The sequence below is a fragment of the Pieris napi genome, chromosome 6 (genome assembly GCF_905475465.1).
Source record: "Pieris napi chromosome 6, ilPieNapi1.2, whole genome shotgun sequence".
NCBI lineage: Eukaryota > Metazoa > Arthropoda > Insecta > Lepidoptera > Pieridae > Pieris > Pieris napi.
In genome coordinates this window covers 4,630,628-4,646,965 of record NC_062239.1, presented here as the reverse complement: position 1 = coordinate 4,646,965, position 16,338 = coordinate 4,630,628, and the positions used below count along the sequence as shown (strand labels likewise).

General features: G+C 33.3%; 1 protein-coding gene across 2 annotated transcripts in view; it reads left to right on the top strand.

Moving 5' to 3' along the window:
* LOC125050321 (RNA polymerase II elongation factor ELL) overlaps positions 1-16,338 on the top strand; it is a 35,661-nt gene that overhangs the window by 2,223 nt on the left and 17,100 nt on the right. For both annotated transcript variants that reach the window (XM_047650072.1, XM_047650073.1), the window contains exon 2: positions 5,447-5,494. In XM_047650072.1, the coding sequence (XP_047506028.1) occupies positions 5,447-5,494 (48 nt within the window). The remainder of the gene's footprint in view (positions 1-5,446; positions 5,495-16,338) is intronic.

Below are 16,338 nucleotides of genomic sequence, written 5' to 3'. Positions count from 1 at the left end.
ATTAGTCAATGATTACCAATTTCAAAATAAGGTTTTCATTTTACATTAAATATTTAATATTTTTCAATTTTAATAATTTAGGTAGGAGACATTTAAACATAATTTAGCTATATATTATTTATAGTATTTGTTTTTATGGTATTTTTTATTAAAACAATAAAATTTAATTTAATTGAACAATCTCATAATACTTATGGCATGATAAGAAATTTGTGTTACACTTTTTGTTGGTTTTATGTTGCCAACTATAACCACTTGTTGACCATATAATGGTCTGCTAATCAGTACTTGTGGTAAAAGCTAGTAACTTATTAATAAAAAGACTAAGATGATTAGTATTAAACAAAACTATAGAATCTTATTAATAAATGCTTAATGAAACCACTAAGGATAAAGTCTGATCATGTAATGATTGATTCTTAATAAACTCACAATCAATTTGGTTAAGAAACAAAATTGGCACAATAGGTTAGTTGGTCAAATACTGGTTTGTCAATAGGTTTAACACTTATGAAATTAATCCTTAAATCAATAAAATGAAATATATGTTTTAGTTAAAATAACAAAGAAGATGTCTGGATTGTTACAAAGCTTTTCATTGCTGTCTCTTAATTTAAATTGATATATAAAACTTGAATTCATTTCTCAAGATAATATAACATCTAATACAGACAATGCTTAGTATTTAAAATATTACTTCACTATGAAACATTTAATAGGATCTGTAGTAGTTTTACATTTTAAGTAATTTGTGATGAATAGATTTTCTTTGAGCAATTTATTTCACTACAACATTGATAATGTAATAATATATAGATAAAATCACATAATAAAATATGCACACAAAAGAGTAAAACGGTTTTACTTTTGTCTCTCTCAGAGAGGAGAGCAGGGAGGAGATTTATTTTCCTTTCTGTTGCAATACGAAAAAGTATTAGTATATTCTGGATGAACAGTAGAAATTTCTAGATTGGCTTGGTGTTCAATTATAACTTACACAATAATTTTAATGCTAATTATTATTCTTCTATTGTATTTTAAAATAGGTCGTAAACTTAGCTAATCATAAAATTAATATGTTAGAGGCACAAATATTTTGATTAATGTCAACATCGTTGGACGCCGTTAACGAGGCCCCCAGGAAATCGTTAACTGGCATGGCGCTCGATGGTTCTAGGCCATTTCACTCAAATGCTTTTTAATTTGCGAATCACTTATATACTTACCATATATAATTAAAGCGACAACGTTCAACCTTAGTTCGAAATATTTGTAGAATAATTAAACTACTTCCGCATTTTATGACATTGTGGTAAGATTGTTCAAAGTTAAATCCCCGTTTTGGCATGTACCTGAAAGAAGCAGATGCTGTCGCAAAATAGTCAAGTTGCGAACATTCGATTTGGTCGTAGCACAAGTCTACTAAGCTGGTTCACCACCTGACAGATTTCGATGCACGTGTTTTCAAAACGATAGGGCATACTGCGTTTAGATTAGGGGCACCTTAGCGGTCTTGCATGGCAAATTTGAAGGCAGTTTATATACCGGTAAGATTCATTTTTCAATGGTCCCTTTGCAAAGAATTGACGTTAGTTTTTTTCGTTGATGTCGTGAACGTGCCACCTGGCCTTTTTTTCTGACCATAGCGCCCATTGAAAGTTATTGTGATTCTCTATTGTTATATTGAATTATGTCCAGTATTTTTAGTTATTTATGTACTAAGCCTATATGAATGGCAGATTACAAGATGGTTTGAAACGTTTTAGATGCTATTTCTTGAAACGTTTAGATGATTTTTTTATCATAAGTCACAAATCAATAAAAAATGTAAGGCAATTAGAACTTAAATATGATCTTAATTACAAAGTGACTACACAATGGCTTATAAATAAATGTGGTGCCATTTAAAAAAAACCTATAAATTATATGTTATTCTAACGCGTTAAATAAAAATATAATAAACGAAACATTAAATTTTAATAAGTTACAGTAACCGTTGGATAAAAACTTCAGTGGGGTCGGTGTACCCTCCTTCCCCTCTTAATTCTTGCCACCTGGTTGTCCCTCCTTAACAGATGTGGAATCTTTTTAAACGGTAATTGTTATCGCTATTGACGATATAAGTAAGTTGATGTTAATGAGTGATAAATTAACAGGCAAACTGTATTTATTCATATTCATGTATACGTTATTTTCATACGTTTAAATGATTGATTCACATTTTATTTTGTTTTGTGACTACTTGTTATATTTTTTATGATAGGTGGGTTTGTGAAGTCCCAAACAGTTTATCTTTTACTGTGTCTTGTATGGTTACGTTGTGGAAATCTAAAGACAAAACATTCGGGTAGACATTTTTTTTAAAAATGTAAGTTTAGAAAGAGATAGATTACTAATTAGAAGTAAGAAGGTTACGGGACACCGACCTTATGTTAATAGTTTAACGTATAAGCCACGGTATTGAGCACGATGTCCTAGCATTCATTGTATGGATAATAAATTTAAAAAAGTTATTTACTATTTAAGTATAGGCTATCGGTAGTTTAAAGATAGAGGCTCACTTCTACTAGTGCGAGCCCACAATTTTTTTTGACATAACTTACAATATATAACGTAATTAATTTTCGAATTTTTATATTACGATGACGATCACATGAATGATTTTTAAAATTATATTGAAAAACTTAAGGATCCTCGAAAAAATCTGGGGTAAATACATACGATAGGTATTTGTAACACGGTCAACGCTAAGTGTATAATAAAGAAATACGATTATAAATTAATTGACATTGACTTGATTGAAGAATTTAATATGTACCGACACATGCTAGAGGCGAGGACGACAACTTAAGATTTCTTCAATAACAGCAGGTAAATCAAGCATTTTGATATTTGGGTAATGATATTTCAATCATACATTATTTGAAAGAAACAAAGGGCGTAATAATAATAAAAATACAATATAAAACTTAAGATTTTCTCTGTAGAATTGACGTCATCTAGGTCTCAGGATCGTTTGAAGGTTGGCATTTTTCGTGGCGTAATACTGATCGTCGTTCACTTTCTCTGGTTTAAAAACATTTGTGAAGTCGAGAGTGGGATACCTGGTTAAATATTCACTTATTGGACAAATGAATTTCGTTGTACGATTTAAATGACTTGGAAATCCCTGAAAATAGCTATCGTGTGGGTTTTCACGTATGCACATATTACATCTTTACCTTTATGACTCAAAAACAAACAATTTAGTTTTAGAACATTATAGATTTACTGGTACTACCATAAGGCTTCAAAATAAATCGTATACATATCTTATCTGTTGTAAAATACTTTTCCAAAAGGTCACTTGTATTTCGCTAAGGTCAATTTGTCTTATTTTATTGCTTCACCGTACCACGTAGCAATTCCAACCAAGGCTAAAATTAGTTTATTTTAAAAATACATAATGACTTTTAGATAACGTAACTTAATTAGGAACTAAATTTAATCGAAAACATTGGTGTGTCATTATAAAATATTTCACACAATTTGCAATTTACTTTTACATGACATGACGCTTGATAGCTAAATGATTATATTACACGTTTCCTTTATCAATATTTTCTATTAGCAATAAAATTACTTTTTTTTTTGTTTTTTTTTGTGATCACAGTGAAGTAATTATCACTTTGCTTCTAAAACAATTAATGTATTGTGACAATTTAAGATTTTTGAATAATTGAATATCATTAAGTATGTGTACCGACCTTGCCAATACGACCGGTTCGGCATTCGACTGGTTTCTTATAAAATGTTTTAAGATCACGATTTAGTATGGACATATTGTATGTATGTGTATTATTTTCATATTTTATTGTAAACACCCTAAAGGCAAGTGTAGTGTTTTATAAGACAAGTAATAGGTAGATAGCGTGGCCATGAATGCTAGTTCCGGGTCATCCCCTCTTGCATGGGCGCGATGCAACTAAATTTCACATTGAGCTCGCTTGTTAAGTAAGTAACTAAAGCAATTTTTAAGTTTACATCATCGTCGTTGCCCAGCCTAGTTATGATTCTCACATTCGACCGTCGCCGGTTGCGCAATTACTTGCAGACTTTGTTGGCTCTACACCTTTTTTGTTCGTATACGATCGAATTTCTAATTCGTATAATAATTATACTAAAGAGGAAAGATTTTACAGTTACAGTTTTTAATACAGTAAATTACAAGCTACAACCGAATGATGTTTTAACAAAGTACAACTGAACATCACGATAATATGTTAAGTAGTTATTATCAATTTTATTTCAATGTCGCAATAATCAACGATTCTAATGTTGCAATTTTTTTCATATATTAATGTAGTAGTTTATGATAGCGCTATACCTTTCCTATTACATAATGCAGCCTATGTATTAATGATTGTTTATTCTCACTAGATTTTTCTATACTTTATAAGACCTTCTGTCGATCCGAAGTGGTGGGGGCCTGATGACCTGTAACACAGGTACTCTTAACTTTAGCAGGCATCAGTCTCACACAAACTAGCATTTTCCCTAAACAGAAGTAAGACAATTATTTATTTATAATAGTATATATCTGTCTCTTGTTTATGTACTAAGTTTTTGTGAGAAATGAATAAAGATTATTATTATTACAAATTACAATTATCATATTTTAATTCAAGACAAAACGGTAAATACCGAACTAATAAGCAATTAATTACGTACGACACATAAAATTTACTTAGATGCGGTGATTCCTTAGATACTGTGGGTACCATAGATAAAAAAGATATTCAAGTAATATATAAAAAAATAAAATGAAGTTATTGTTGGGTCTTTCTTTATATGGTATGCTCGTCACGCAAACACTGAATGCATTAAGATGTAGAAGACAGCACCGGGCCTATGTTAGTGCAGGTCGCATATTTGCTGGTATCATCATAGTTGGTGTTAATAGTGGCGCTCTTGTAATTGATTCCTTTGTATATTAGTAGTATTAGTGGTTTTCCCACTTCATTAAGCCAATTTATCATGTTAACCATACTCTAGATGTTGCCTGGACGACTGTCTTCATAGCTTTACTTGTGAAAGAGCTATATAAATCAATTAACACCTTTTAATTTAATTATTCCAATCTTACTTACTATTACCATAGGGTTCACGTGAACCCCAAGAAAAAAGAAATAGTTAATTACTTAATCACTGAGGAACCAATATAACTTACTAGTGGTGAAATAATATTCAAAATCAGTTGTGTAGTTCCAGAGTTTACTATAGACTTGCAATATATATCTCTTTATCATATTAGTAAAGATAGGAGAAAATTTCCTTATCTAAGTATAAAAATCACTAATGCACATGACTCTGTGGTAAGATATTTTGCGTATGTTTTCCACTAGTTGTGATAGTTAATGCTATGATTATTTTCTATTAGTGTATTTATTTTGGTTTTTTCTTTCAGGACCGATTTGCAACACCTAAAATACAGTTCCTGCCCGGAAATGAGGGGGTAAGTGACCTTTATCGTTAATACGTAGGTATATAAGGTTAATTTTTGTGAATACAATATAAAAAGTATTCGTGTTTTACACATTCTCCATACTATGACGCCTGTATGTCATAATCAAATACATTTCGTCATACTTACCGTTCAAGAAACAAGTCTCGAACTTTAGAATATAATCACTGAAATAGTAGGTACATTGCAATATAATACTTTTCACTAAGAATTTTTCCGATATAAGTAGGCACGTACACCTTTACATAATGTCATGACAATCATGTACTATTAGGAAATAGAAATTGAGAAATACTATTAATAATTGGATTGAAAGTATGTTGCTCGAAAATAATATAGTACTGTCATGACTCGTTTAGACGTCATGATTGTACTTTGAACATATTTCAATTTGATTAAGTAGTATTTGACAAGAGTATTTAATTATTTAAACTGATTATTTTTCCGACCCAAATATCGGCCAATAGAATTGCACCATGAGACGAAGAATTTCATAATTCTTCGTCTCTAGGTGCCCTGCAAACAAATATAGTCGTCATGACGACTTTATAGTCGTCATGACGACTATATTTGTTTGCAACGAACCTATCGGGAAATACCCGATAATTTTGAAGCTCTTGTGGTATTATAACTGAATATTGTTTTCACTACATTGCATGCATATTTGTATTGCTTTCCGCAATCGCATGGTAGTACAGGAGTATCTGGTATCTATTTAATATCTAAATTTAATCTACAACTTATAAGGATAGAATTATTACAAGCCATTTAACTCGGTAGTTAGGTATGCAGTCTCCCTATTATATAGGCCTAAAAGCACCTTACGGTGAGGTAGGAGACGCAGACGTCGCCGCCAAGCCTTGACTTGCCTCAGGCTCGTACCAGTTAACGCTTGCGGCACTCGATACGCTTGCGAAATTATATGATGACCCACTTTACCGATTTCGTTTTGCTGCTTGGCGTTGCGGTTGCTCTATAAAGTCTCTGTTTTTATCTAAAATTTCGAAAATGATTTAATCCCAACTAAAAGTTGATTTCATTAATTCTGTCCCAATTCAGTTTGTATTTTTTATTAGTCCGTTTTATATCGACACGCCGGTTGTGACACTTCAATAACTATTTAGATGGATCAAGTGTGTAGTTCTTGCTGCCATAATAATGCTAAGTCCGCATGTAATACGCTGATTAAGTGATCATATAAAAACGTAACTAATGCAATATTGTTTACACGGCGATAATCCTCGCTATCCCCTGTCCGGCGGGCACAAGCGGCGCCTTCGACCGGTTTAGTTGCCACCGTCTCTCGCCCGCCGGTTTGACGTGATCACCTCTCTTACTCGTCGCCACTTGTCCGCAACATATGTAAATGACCCTCAACAAACCTTTCAATTCAAAACGCTATTCTTTCACATTATCATACGATCGTACTCGAGTTTAACAATCCGCCCTACATCCTTGACTTTGTAAGTTGTGAAAAAGTTCACAAAAGATCATTTTCCGCGAACCACTTGAGATAATATCATTCCTCGAATATCTCGCGATCGGTGTGTTAGGTCCGAGTCGCTGGCTCGTATCCAACTTGCACATAATAACCACGATTCAATGAGTCGCGGGACCAGAATAGTAAATAAGATACGAGTGGACGGTGTAAAAATAGCAACAGTTCCAGTCGCTTAGCGAGCATACGATTGCACCTCTCAGGTGATACGGCCGTTGTCCCCTAGTCCACAGTTAAGGTACCTGACGTAAAAACCCATATGTCGATTTAGCTGTAATGAAGCTCGCGACTGATTTACGATTTGAACAAAGTAACGATTTCCTCTACTAATTTTAATGGGTATTAAAGTACACATGGTTACTTCATACAGGCACAAACATAAAATTTATCATTCAATACAACACTACCATGATTGACGTTGATTAATCTTTAGTAGCACATCTATTTTGTAATTCTGCGTAGCATTGACATTTCCCGTTTATTTTTATAAAGTTTCGTGTCGTGCGATTGCAATCTTTGCAATCTATCTATAAACCATAATTGTAATGTAAATGATTTGCTTGTGTGAACTGTTCTTAGAAGTTTGCAATTTGTTAGCTAAGAAGTTTGTATTTTGATTCGAGAACATTAATAGATTAGATTAATAGACTAAATTTAAACAACATAGATAGTTTTTTAAAATTTCCTATAAAAAAAAATTAAAAAGGATATTTCTTCTGTCATCTTAATCACACAGTTATTTTGTTCGTTATTAAATAACTTGGTTACAATTTGATATACAGGTCGATGTCCTGCGCTTTATTTACACCATCACTTTACGGGCCCGTTATTGCAAACCTTGAAAACTGGCTCCATTTTATTATGCGCAAGAACACTTATTTGAATTTACTGCTACCCGCATAATTTTGGATTAAAACTACAAAAAGTACTTTACACTAATTACACTTGGTCCTTGAAACAATGTATTCAATATGTAATCTATTGCAAAAACAATTTCATGTTTATGAAATATTAACTTACACAAAACTTAAATAAGGCTTAAGGTACTTTCATAAAAGCTTTAAACATTGTTCCTTCATAGGTAAAGTGAACCCCGCTTTTAATGACTTTGTTAGTGAAGTCCAAATCGAACAAAGGTGGTTTTAAATCCCATTATAAAGTTGCACGTGATCAAACAAAAGTGTTTACGTTACTATCAAGGACGTTAAGTTAATCACTTACCATAGCCCATTGTACATTGATTTCTATAAAGTGAATTAGGTAATACAGATATTTCGACGGATCACATACAGTTTTTAGATCTTTAATAAACGGAATTGACTAATGAAGCAAAGTTTTACGATGTAATTAATTAACTACTGTGATATTCTAGTTAAGTAGATGTACTTAACAACTAGTAAATAATAAAAAAGTTAACATCATTTTAACATACAGGACGTGATAAGAGGTAAAATATTTTCTATTGCAGTTTCGGTATAACTCTAAAATAATGGAATTTTAGATGGAATGCCTGCTGTCAGATAGCTAGAAATTAGCGAGCAAATATTAAGGCATAGATTCTAGTATAGGTCTTGTCTTTTGTTTTGAGTGTATCCCGAGACTATCTAGACTACCAAGAATTTAAATAAAAGGTTTTACCAGAATAAAGTGCTTGTTTTAAAATTTTAACAAATGCATTTAATAAAAGTATTGTATTCAAATTTTAGTGTATCCCAAATATTCCTGTGTTGTTGTATTGTGCATTCATTTGTTTATAATGAAAAATAATGTGTCAAAGGCCAAATAACTTTTAGTAGTGCGAATCTGTAGATGGTGTATCAAAGTATATGAAACAATTGTAGATGTAAATAAGGCCACCTCCATTAGTTACGTATAGAGAAGTATATTACGAGTCGTGTTCGCGAGGGTGCTGGGAGCAGCGGAACCGTTTTGATTTCCTCGTGGTAATTGCTGAGGTATGCGGACAGCCGCGGCGACCGACTCGTCTTATTGGGACTTCGAACGTGCTCGCTATTTACTTTCACTTTGCACCGCGCACAGTAGCGCTCATATTACTAACCAATAACCTATGGATTACACCTCAAACTAACATTTCATGATTCATTCGGATAAAGGTCGCATATTATTATAAGTTTTTCATTATTGAGTAAATATAATAATAAAAATGTTGAACTTAGAAGGCCGTTTACCTTTTAGACAATGCAATGATAGGTGATACTTCGAAATACTGATAACTTATATAGATTAGTCAAAGATTAAAAGTGCGCCCCTAGTATTTATTGATACTAAGCAATTTCTACTACGCATTTGGGCCAGTAATACTGTTCAAACGACTCGAAAGCGATACGAGATTTTCCGCCGTCTTGATGTTGTTCTTCCTTTAAAGAAGCGAAAGTGCGTAAGAACTCATCACTACTTTCAATAAGTTACAGGAAGTAATTCTATTTGTTTCCTTTGTCGGCCTAAAGCCCTTATTAACCGATTTATCAAAGAAATAGGATTTTGACATTTTTTGACATTCTTTTGCCATGACATTGTAATATTCGCAAATGACATTAAAAATATGAAAATCATATTGGATAGTATAAAAATATAAATCAAAGGTAACAAAAACTACTAATGAACTTCAGCGGTGTTTTTTGATAAGCTTTTTTGATATCGCTGACGTGCGGTAACCCAATTGACACATTCGAAGCCCTGATAAGCGGTTTGTTGTCAATTATTGATAAAACAATAATATTTGCACAATCCGTTGCAATGACACTTTGTCCGTTGCTATACTTTTACAATGTATTGCAAAACAAAAGATGTAGGTACAGGTTTTCTATCATTTATTGATATGCATATAGTACACCAACGCATGAGATACTGAAATAGTTTGTATAAAAATTTAATTAAATTGTAATTAATGGCTATTAAGATTTAAATAAGTTCACCATAGATGCAATGGAAATGAATAAGATTTTTACGGCTGTTTACTGGCCTTAGGGATAAATTGATGGGCGTCTCAGTTTGTTTGGTTGGTCAGTGTAATTAAGCGGCTGAGTAACAATTGTCTTTTAAAAAAACTACATATGACAACTAATTTCCAAGTAAGTAACGTTTTAGATGAATGCATTTATAACTGATACAATCATCAGCCAAGATGTGATTACATTTATTCGTTTTATATTAATTAGTTTTTCAAAAGTAGGTACCTCACAAATTGATTATTAATTTTTTGTCATTTATTTACATCATAATAATAATTTCAACTTTCTAATTAATACTTTGGTAGTAAGTAATGATTCAGTAATAAATTATCTAGTATGAATGCTATATAACTAGGATTATTATTTCTTATAATTTATATTACACCTTAGTCAATCTATTTTATTAATTAAAAAAGCCTTTCTCTTATTTGAATTTTATTTAAAGTTTCACGATTTCTCAGATAACCTTTAAAGTGCCAACCTCGCTATGTGTCTTGTGATATTTAGTTAGCTAAGTTTGTTATCATATTTGCAACTATATTGAGACAAAGCAGTACTAGGCTCTACTTAGGCATATTACGAAAGCTCAACTTGCGCCGATACTAAATTACACTTGGCAGGGAACATTACGTAACTTTGGTAAAAGTAACCGCTCTCTTACGCCTATATTCTGAACTTTATTTACGAAAATTGATTTCGCCAGATATCGATTCATTGGTCTACATCTATTGTCATGCAACTCTTATTTACCCTTAACCTAAAAACACATTTTAGGTCGTAACGCACACGTTGACAAATGTAACGGTGTCTAATTGACACGTTTCCGGTAATTACAGGAGCAATTAAGGCTGGCCATTAAAAACTAGGGAAATCTGTCTCATCTGCCCAAAATGTTAGTTCGTAACCTAATTTAAAAAAATAACATCTTCAAATCACAGCATAAAACTCAACTAAAATTATACTATGATGGCCTACGCGGTAGGATTTCAATAATATTTAGCTTAAAACATTACTATATCAACACTATATATTATATACTTAAAACAATATAAATATAGAAAGTGAAATTATAATATATATATATGTGTAAGTTGATTAATATAGGTCAAAATACAGACAAATTTATGTTAAACTTGTGAATGAAGCCTTCTTTAAAATGAAAAGTCAACTTGCCTTAAATGGCTGTCTTTAAATTACGATCGAATTGTTTTCAGGAGCGTCTCCATTTCTGTCAAGTGAGAACCGCGTAATAAAAAGGAACCGGTCTTCCACAATGGTTTTGCCAAGCTGGCCGACCGCGTAATACCCGTTATACAACAAATCTTTTTAGCTGAACTCTAAGTACTAAGTTACGTGGTTGTGGTTAATTTCCTAGACATAACTAATTGCACCACTCAATTTCTTTTGTCTAATTTGTATAACTGACTTGACCTGCATCGGCGTACTGTAGTATGATTGGGAAGATTTGATTTCGAGCTTGAATTACCATTTACTTCGGTATCTAAGAAGATTATTTCTATCGCCTAAATCGGAACGTGTTTTACGAAAGTGAAATTTTTTACAGCTTGCCGCAAATTGGGTAAACGGTGACATTCGTGTTCATTGGCTTAGCAAATATAGTGTGTATACTTGTTTTCATACAGACCGTTGTAAATGTAATAATTTGTTAGGATTTTCATATAAAAAATACGAAACGTTGGTTTTTCTTTACAAAGGGGCGATGTAAAATCTTGTTGCCATTTCGACTATTGACTATGGATAAAATATTGTTTTGGTATAAATTATTCCGTTGCTTCCAATCAGAAGGGTTTCGAAGCATAAACGGCACATAAAAAAATTACCTTCCAATATCACTAGTACATTAATTTGAGTATTTTAATTGTAGGGTACATATTTGGTTAATGTTTGCTGGGCTTGTTTTTCCGCAATTACATAGAACATGTCTCTATTGTCGTCAAGAATTTTAGCCAGCGGTCTTCTCCGTCTGGATCAGGTTATTTAAGTCAGCCAAAAATGTAACCCAATTTATACCTAATTTGTATTTCACTCGCGGTCTGTGCCAATGCTAAACAGGCCCTAATAAATCCGTACAGTTTAGTATGTAACTGTATCCGCATAGTGACAATAAAAAGGTGCGTCTTGTGGTAGTCATACGATTTATTGAATTGAACCACGAAGCTGTTTCGAAGTCAATTTGTCTGCTTTATACTGTGTACTGATCGCTACTTGTTTACTTTGCCTTTTCAATATTACATGTAACTTGCATGCGATACATGCGTCATTTTGTTAGAAAAATAAGGCAATTAGAGAATTCTAGAGATAGAGATAAAGGATTATATCCGAACACTGTTATTAAAACTATGTATGAATGAAAATCAGAACCCAAAACTAACCGGTAAAACATGGTTCAGAGATGCTTAGTTAGGTTACGATAGCTTTGTATTTAAAAATATGTTATTTTTTTGCGTATGCGTAACGTTACCATAATGTACATATAGTGTTATCAGAGTATTTACGCGCGTGGATATAGTATGACCGAGGAGGCGTGGTGCCCGTCAGGCCGCGTCGGCGCCGCGTCTACGTGATTGTTCTAGATACAATTTCACACCCATCCTCTGTAGGAAATCTGCGTAGAACAATTAAAACTGTAATCTTGAACTAATACTTGAAAGATTTGGGTTGTTTTATTTATATTCAATATAATTTGTATATTGTGCTTGCTAAGTACAGGCTCAACTCATTGTATTTTCTTAACGTTGTATACTTTTGCTTATGACTAAATGTTTATTTCTGAATGTCATATTTTAATGAATGTATTTGCAATATATATTTTCGGGAAAATCAACAATGAGGTAATATAATCGTACTATTATTCTTTAAACATCGACACATAAAAAGCCCTCACACAACTCGGCTCTCTAATACGCGATTCGCACCTTGATCTAAATACTTGCGACATTGTCTAGATGCGACGCTTTGCTCGTTTTTAAACTTTTAAACTGACTATCACTCTATTGTATTCAATTAACCGTAATTAAATAAGAACAATAAATAATTAATATACAGGATATGTGAAATAGATTCGGGTCAGCTAAATTAAATTATCTTGTGCCCCTAAAAACATCTCGACTATTTTTGGGAAGCGAGTTAAGATAACATAATACGGACTAAAATATGTATCGTGTCTATTTCGAGATTCACAGTTCAGATTGTAATTATTATTGTTGGTGAGGTATTTTAGAATGAAAAGTGAAAAGTAGGCCAGTGTGTAACACCACGGGTTGATGTTTGTTTGTCGTTTAGTAAAAGTAAATGTTCGCACAATGACGTCGAACATCTCACGTTGAGAATGCCCATGCCTTTTACTTGCCATTGTTTTCGATTTTTTATCTGCTAAATAATCATCATCACAACCTAATAAACTTTCAAGAATTTTGTATTCTAAAAGCATAACTACGCTCAGTGAGCTGAAGTGAATGTCTATAGCATATTTTTTTCTTTTATATCAAAGAGTCGGCTACTTATTGCGCAAGGTGTAGGTAAAGTGTTCACGTGATCAGTGGCTGCAGGTTATAATTTTATCGACTATCCTATCGTTGGGTAACCAGTGGAAAGAGCTTCGTTACGTAGAGGTTTCGATACAGCCTCGATGTAAGGCCGTGGTTGCAGTCACGTCGGCGGTGAGAGGCGCCCCTCCTCCTACGGAAGGTCGAGCAGATATCGTGAAGAGAACGGCACTATAAAATGAATCCTTACAAAGGCACTCCCCTCAATCGATATGTTTTATTATATGTATAAATTATTTCAACCTCGGAACAGGTAATATACTGAATGTTGTCTCAAAGTTCACGTTAAAACAACAATTTTTAAATAATTTGCTCGAAATATTCAGGAAATAAAACTTGATAAGAAACTACTTGTTTTTGTAGATTTGGGCAGACATTAGCCGTATTAATCTAATCAGTAAGCACGCGCATGACAATTAACAAGTAAATAGTTCATTAACCGTAATGGAAAATACTGAAATGTTTGTTAGCACTTTATTGACAGGAATTTTTGCGAGTGCATATAAATCCAGTGATTAGAAACAATGCAGCGCTAATAATTATGTTGCTTGGCGAGCGTGAGTACATTCCGTGGTTCAGTAGTCTGGTAAAAACTATAATAAGATTCAAATTCAAATTCAAAAATCATTTATTCATGTAGGTAACACAATGTACACTTGTGATTCGTCATTAAAGATATAAATATTAATGCTTCTAATTTTACATTTACTGCCAGTTCTCAAATCAAGGGCGTAGAACGGAAGAGAAGAACTGGCAATAAACTCTCCGCCACTCTTTTTAATCGCCATGTTTTTTTTTTTTTTTTTTTTTTTTTACACAACGGTTGTAAGGAGCTGCAACCATTACACCATGTTCCACATGACATTTTAAGTAATTAATAATAAGAACATAAATAAAAACAAAGACTTGTCCCTTGACCCCTATCAGCAGGAGGCATGGTGAAATAGGAGCACGCACTTACATTCTCGTGGGAACAACACGCAAACACATAGTCGAAATAATTAACATCACCGCATACACGAATTCAAGTACGACCAGTCACCACAAGCAGCACCCGTTCACGAGTATGACGCATGGCCAGCCATCGGCCCCCTCGCCATATTTTAGGGAGAGAGACAACCCGACGCATGGACGCCGCCACAAGCAATGACATTTAAGCGAGCATGACGATCCTTGAAATGTGGACTTGGCTACATAAGAAAATAATAATAATACTGAAATAATTGGATACCACATGGATCACGGTTTGTTCCCACTTTACATTAAAACAGTCGTGGATGTTGACGATCGCCCCAGAGTCTGGAAATGCAGCCGAGAGATTCAGTCGTGTTACCTATAATATATACTGGAGCAACTCATATCCAAGCACTAGGATCGTTTAAATATTCATTTATATTATAATAAGCCTTAGTAAGCAGTTTTACTTTAATGTACGATTTAAATTTATTTATTGACAACGCTTGTATCTCACTAGGGATTTTGTTGAAAAAACGTATACAATTGCCTTGGAAAGAATTACTCGTTTTATGCAGCCTTCTGGTTGGTGCGCTAATTTTGTCTTTATTACGAGTACTATAATTATGGAAGCTACTATTCTTTTTAAAGATATCTATATTTTTCCGCACATACAAAATATTCTCATAAATGTATTGACTTGCCAGAGTCAAAATATGTAATTCCTTAAATTTGCTTCGGACCGACTCCCGTGGGGACAACCCACAGATCGCTCTTATAGCCCGCTTTTGCACTACAAATATCGATTTAATGTCAGCTGCATTACCCCACAAAATAACACCATATGACATTATACTATGAAAATAGCTGAAATAAACAAGCTTTGCTGTGTTCTCATCCGTAAGATCGCGTATCTTTTTAACTGCGAACGCTGCGGAACTTAGCCTATTCGAAAGACCTTCTATGTGTCGGCCCCACTGGAGTTTACTATCTAAAGTAATTCCCAAGAACACCGCATTATCAACAAAGTCTATTTCCTCGTCTTTAATTATTATTTGAGAATGACTACTTTTTACATTTGTAGTTACAAATTTAACACATTTTGTCTTCTTTTCGTTTAACTTAAGATTATTTGTATTAAACCAGTGAACTACACTGGAGATGGCACTGTTTACGTTATCAAGTGATGGATTTTGTCGTTTCACTTTAAATAAAAGCGAAGTGTCATCAGCAAACAGTACTATCTCGTGAAGCTCCTTTACAAGAAATGGCAGGTCATTTATATAGACAAGGAATAAGAAGGGACCAAGTATGGAGCCCTGCGGTACTCCCATAGTAACAGAGGATCCCTGTGATATAGCTAGAGAATCGTAAAGCAAAGTAATAGCGTTAATACATTAATGTAATATCAAACTGCAGACGGTGAAGAGCTATAGGTAATTTGCAAACAAAGCGTGCAGGTAGAATACATTTTCTGTATTACAGGAACATAATATAATTAAATGTAGTGTTACCTCACCACGATTGCGACAAGAGGGCCGTATCGTCCATTAGAAAGTCGGTGAATATGCAAATAGTATAGTAGAAACCTCACGAATAACTGGCCACTCACTTCGCGTCTAAATGTGTCTGCGATGAAAGTGACGGCCGCTGTTAGTAATTGTGTTAGTTCGCGGATGTTTTATATAAAATAAAATTTCCTGTATCAGAAAGTAATTAGTCGCCTTACCCACTAACAATATTTTCAAACTGAAAACATCTTGTTTAAACAGGGCATTTTGTTTATCAACGTGTCGGCTGGACGTATACCATTCATTCTGTTGTTTATTTATAATTACTAGAGTT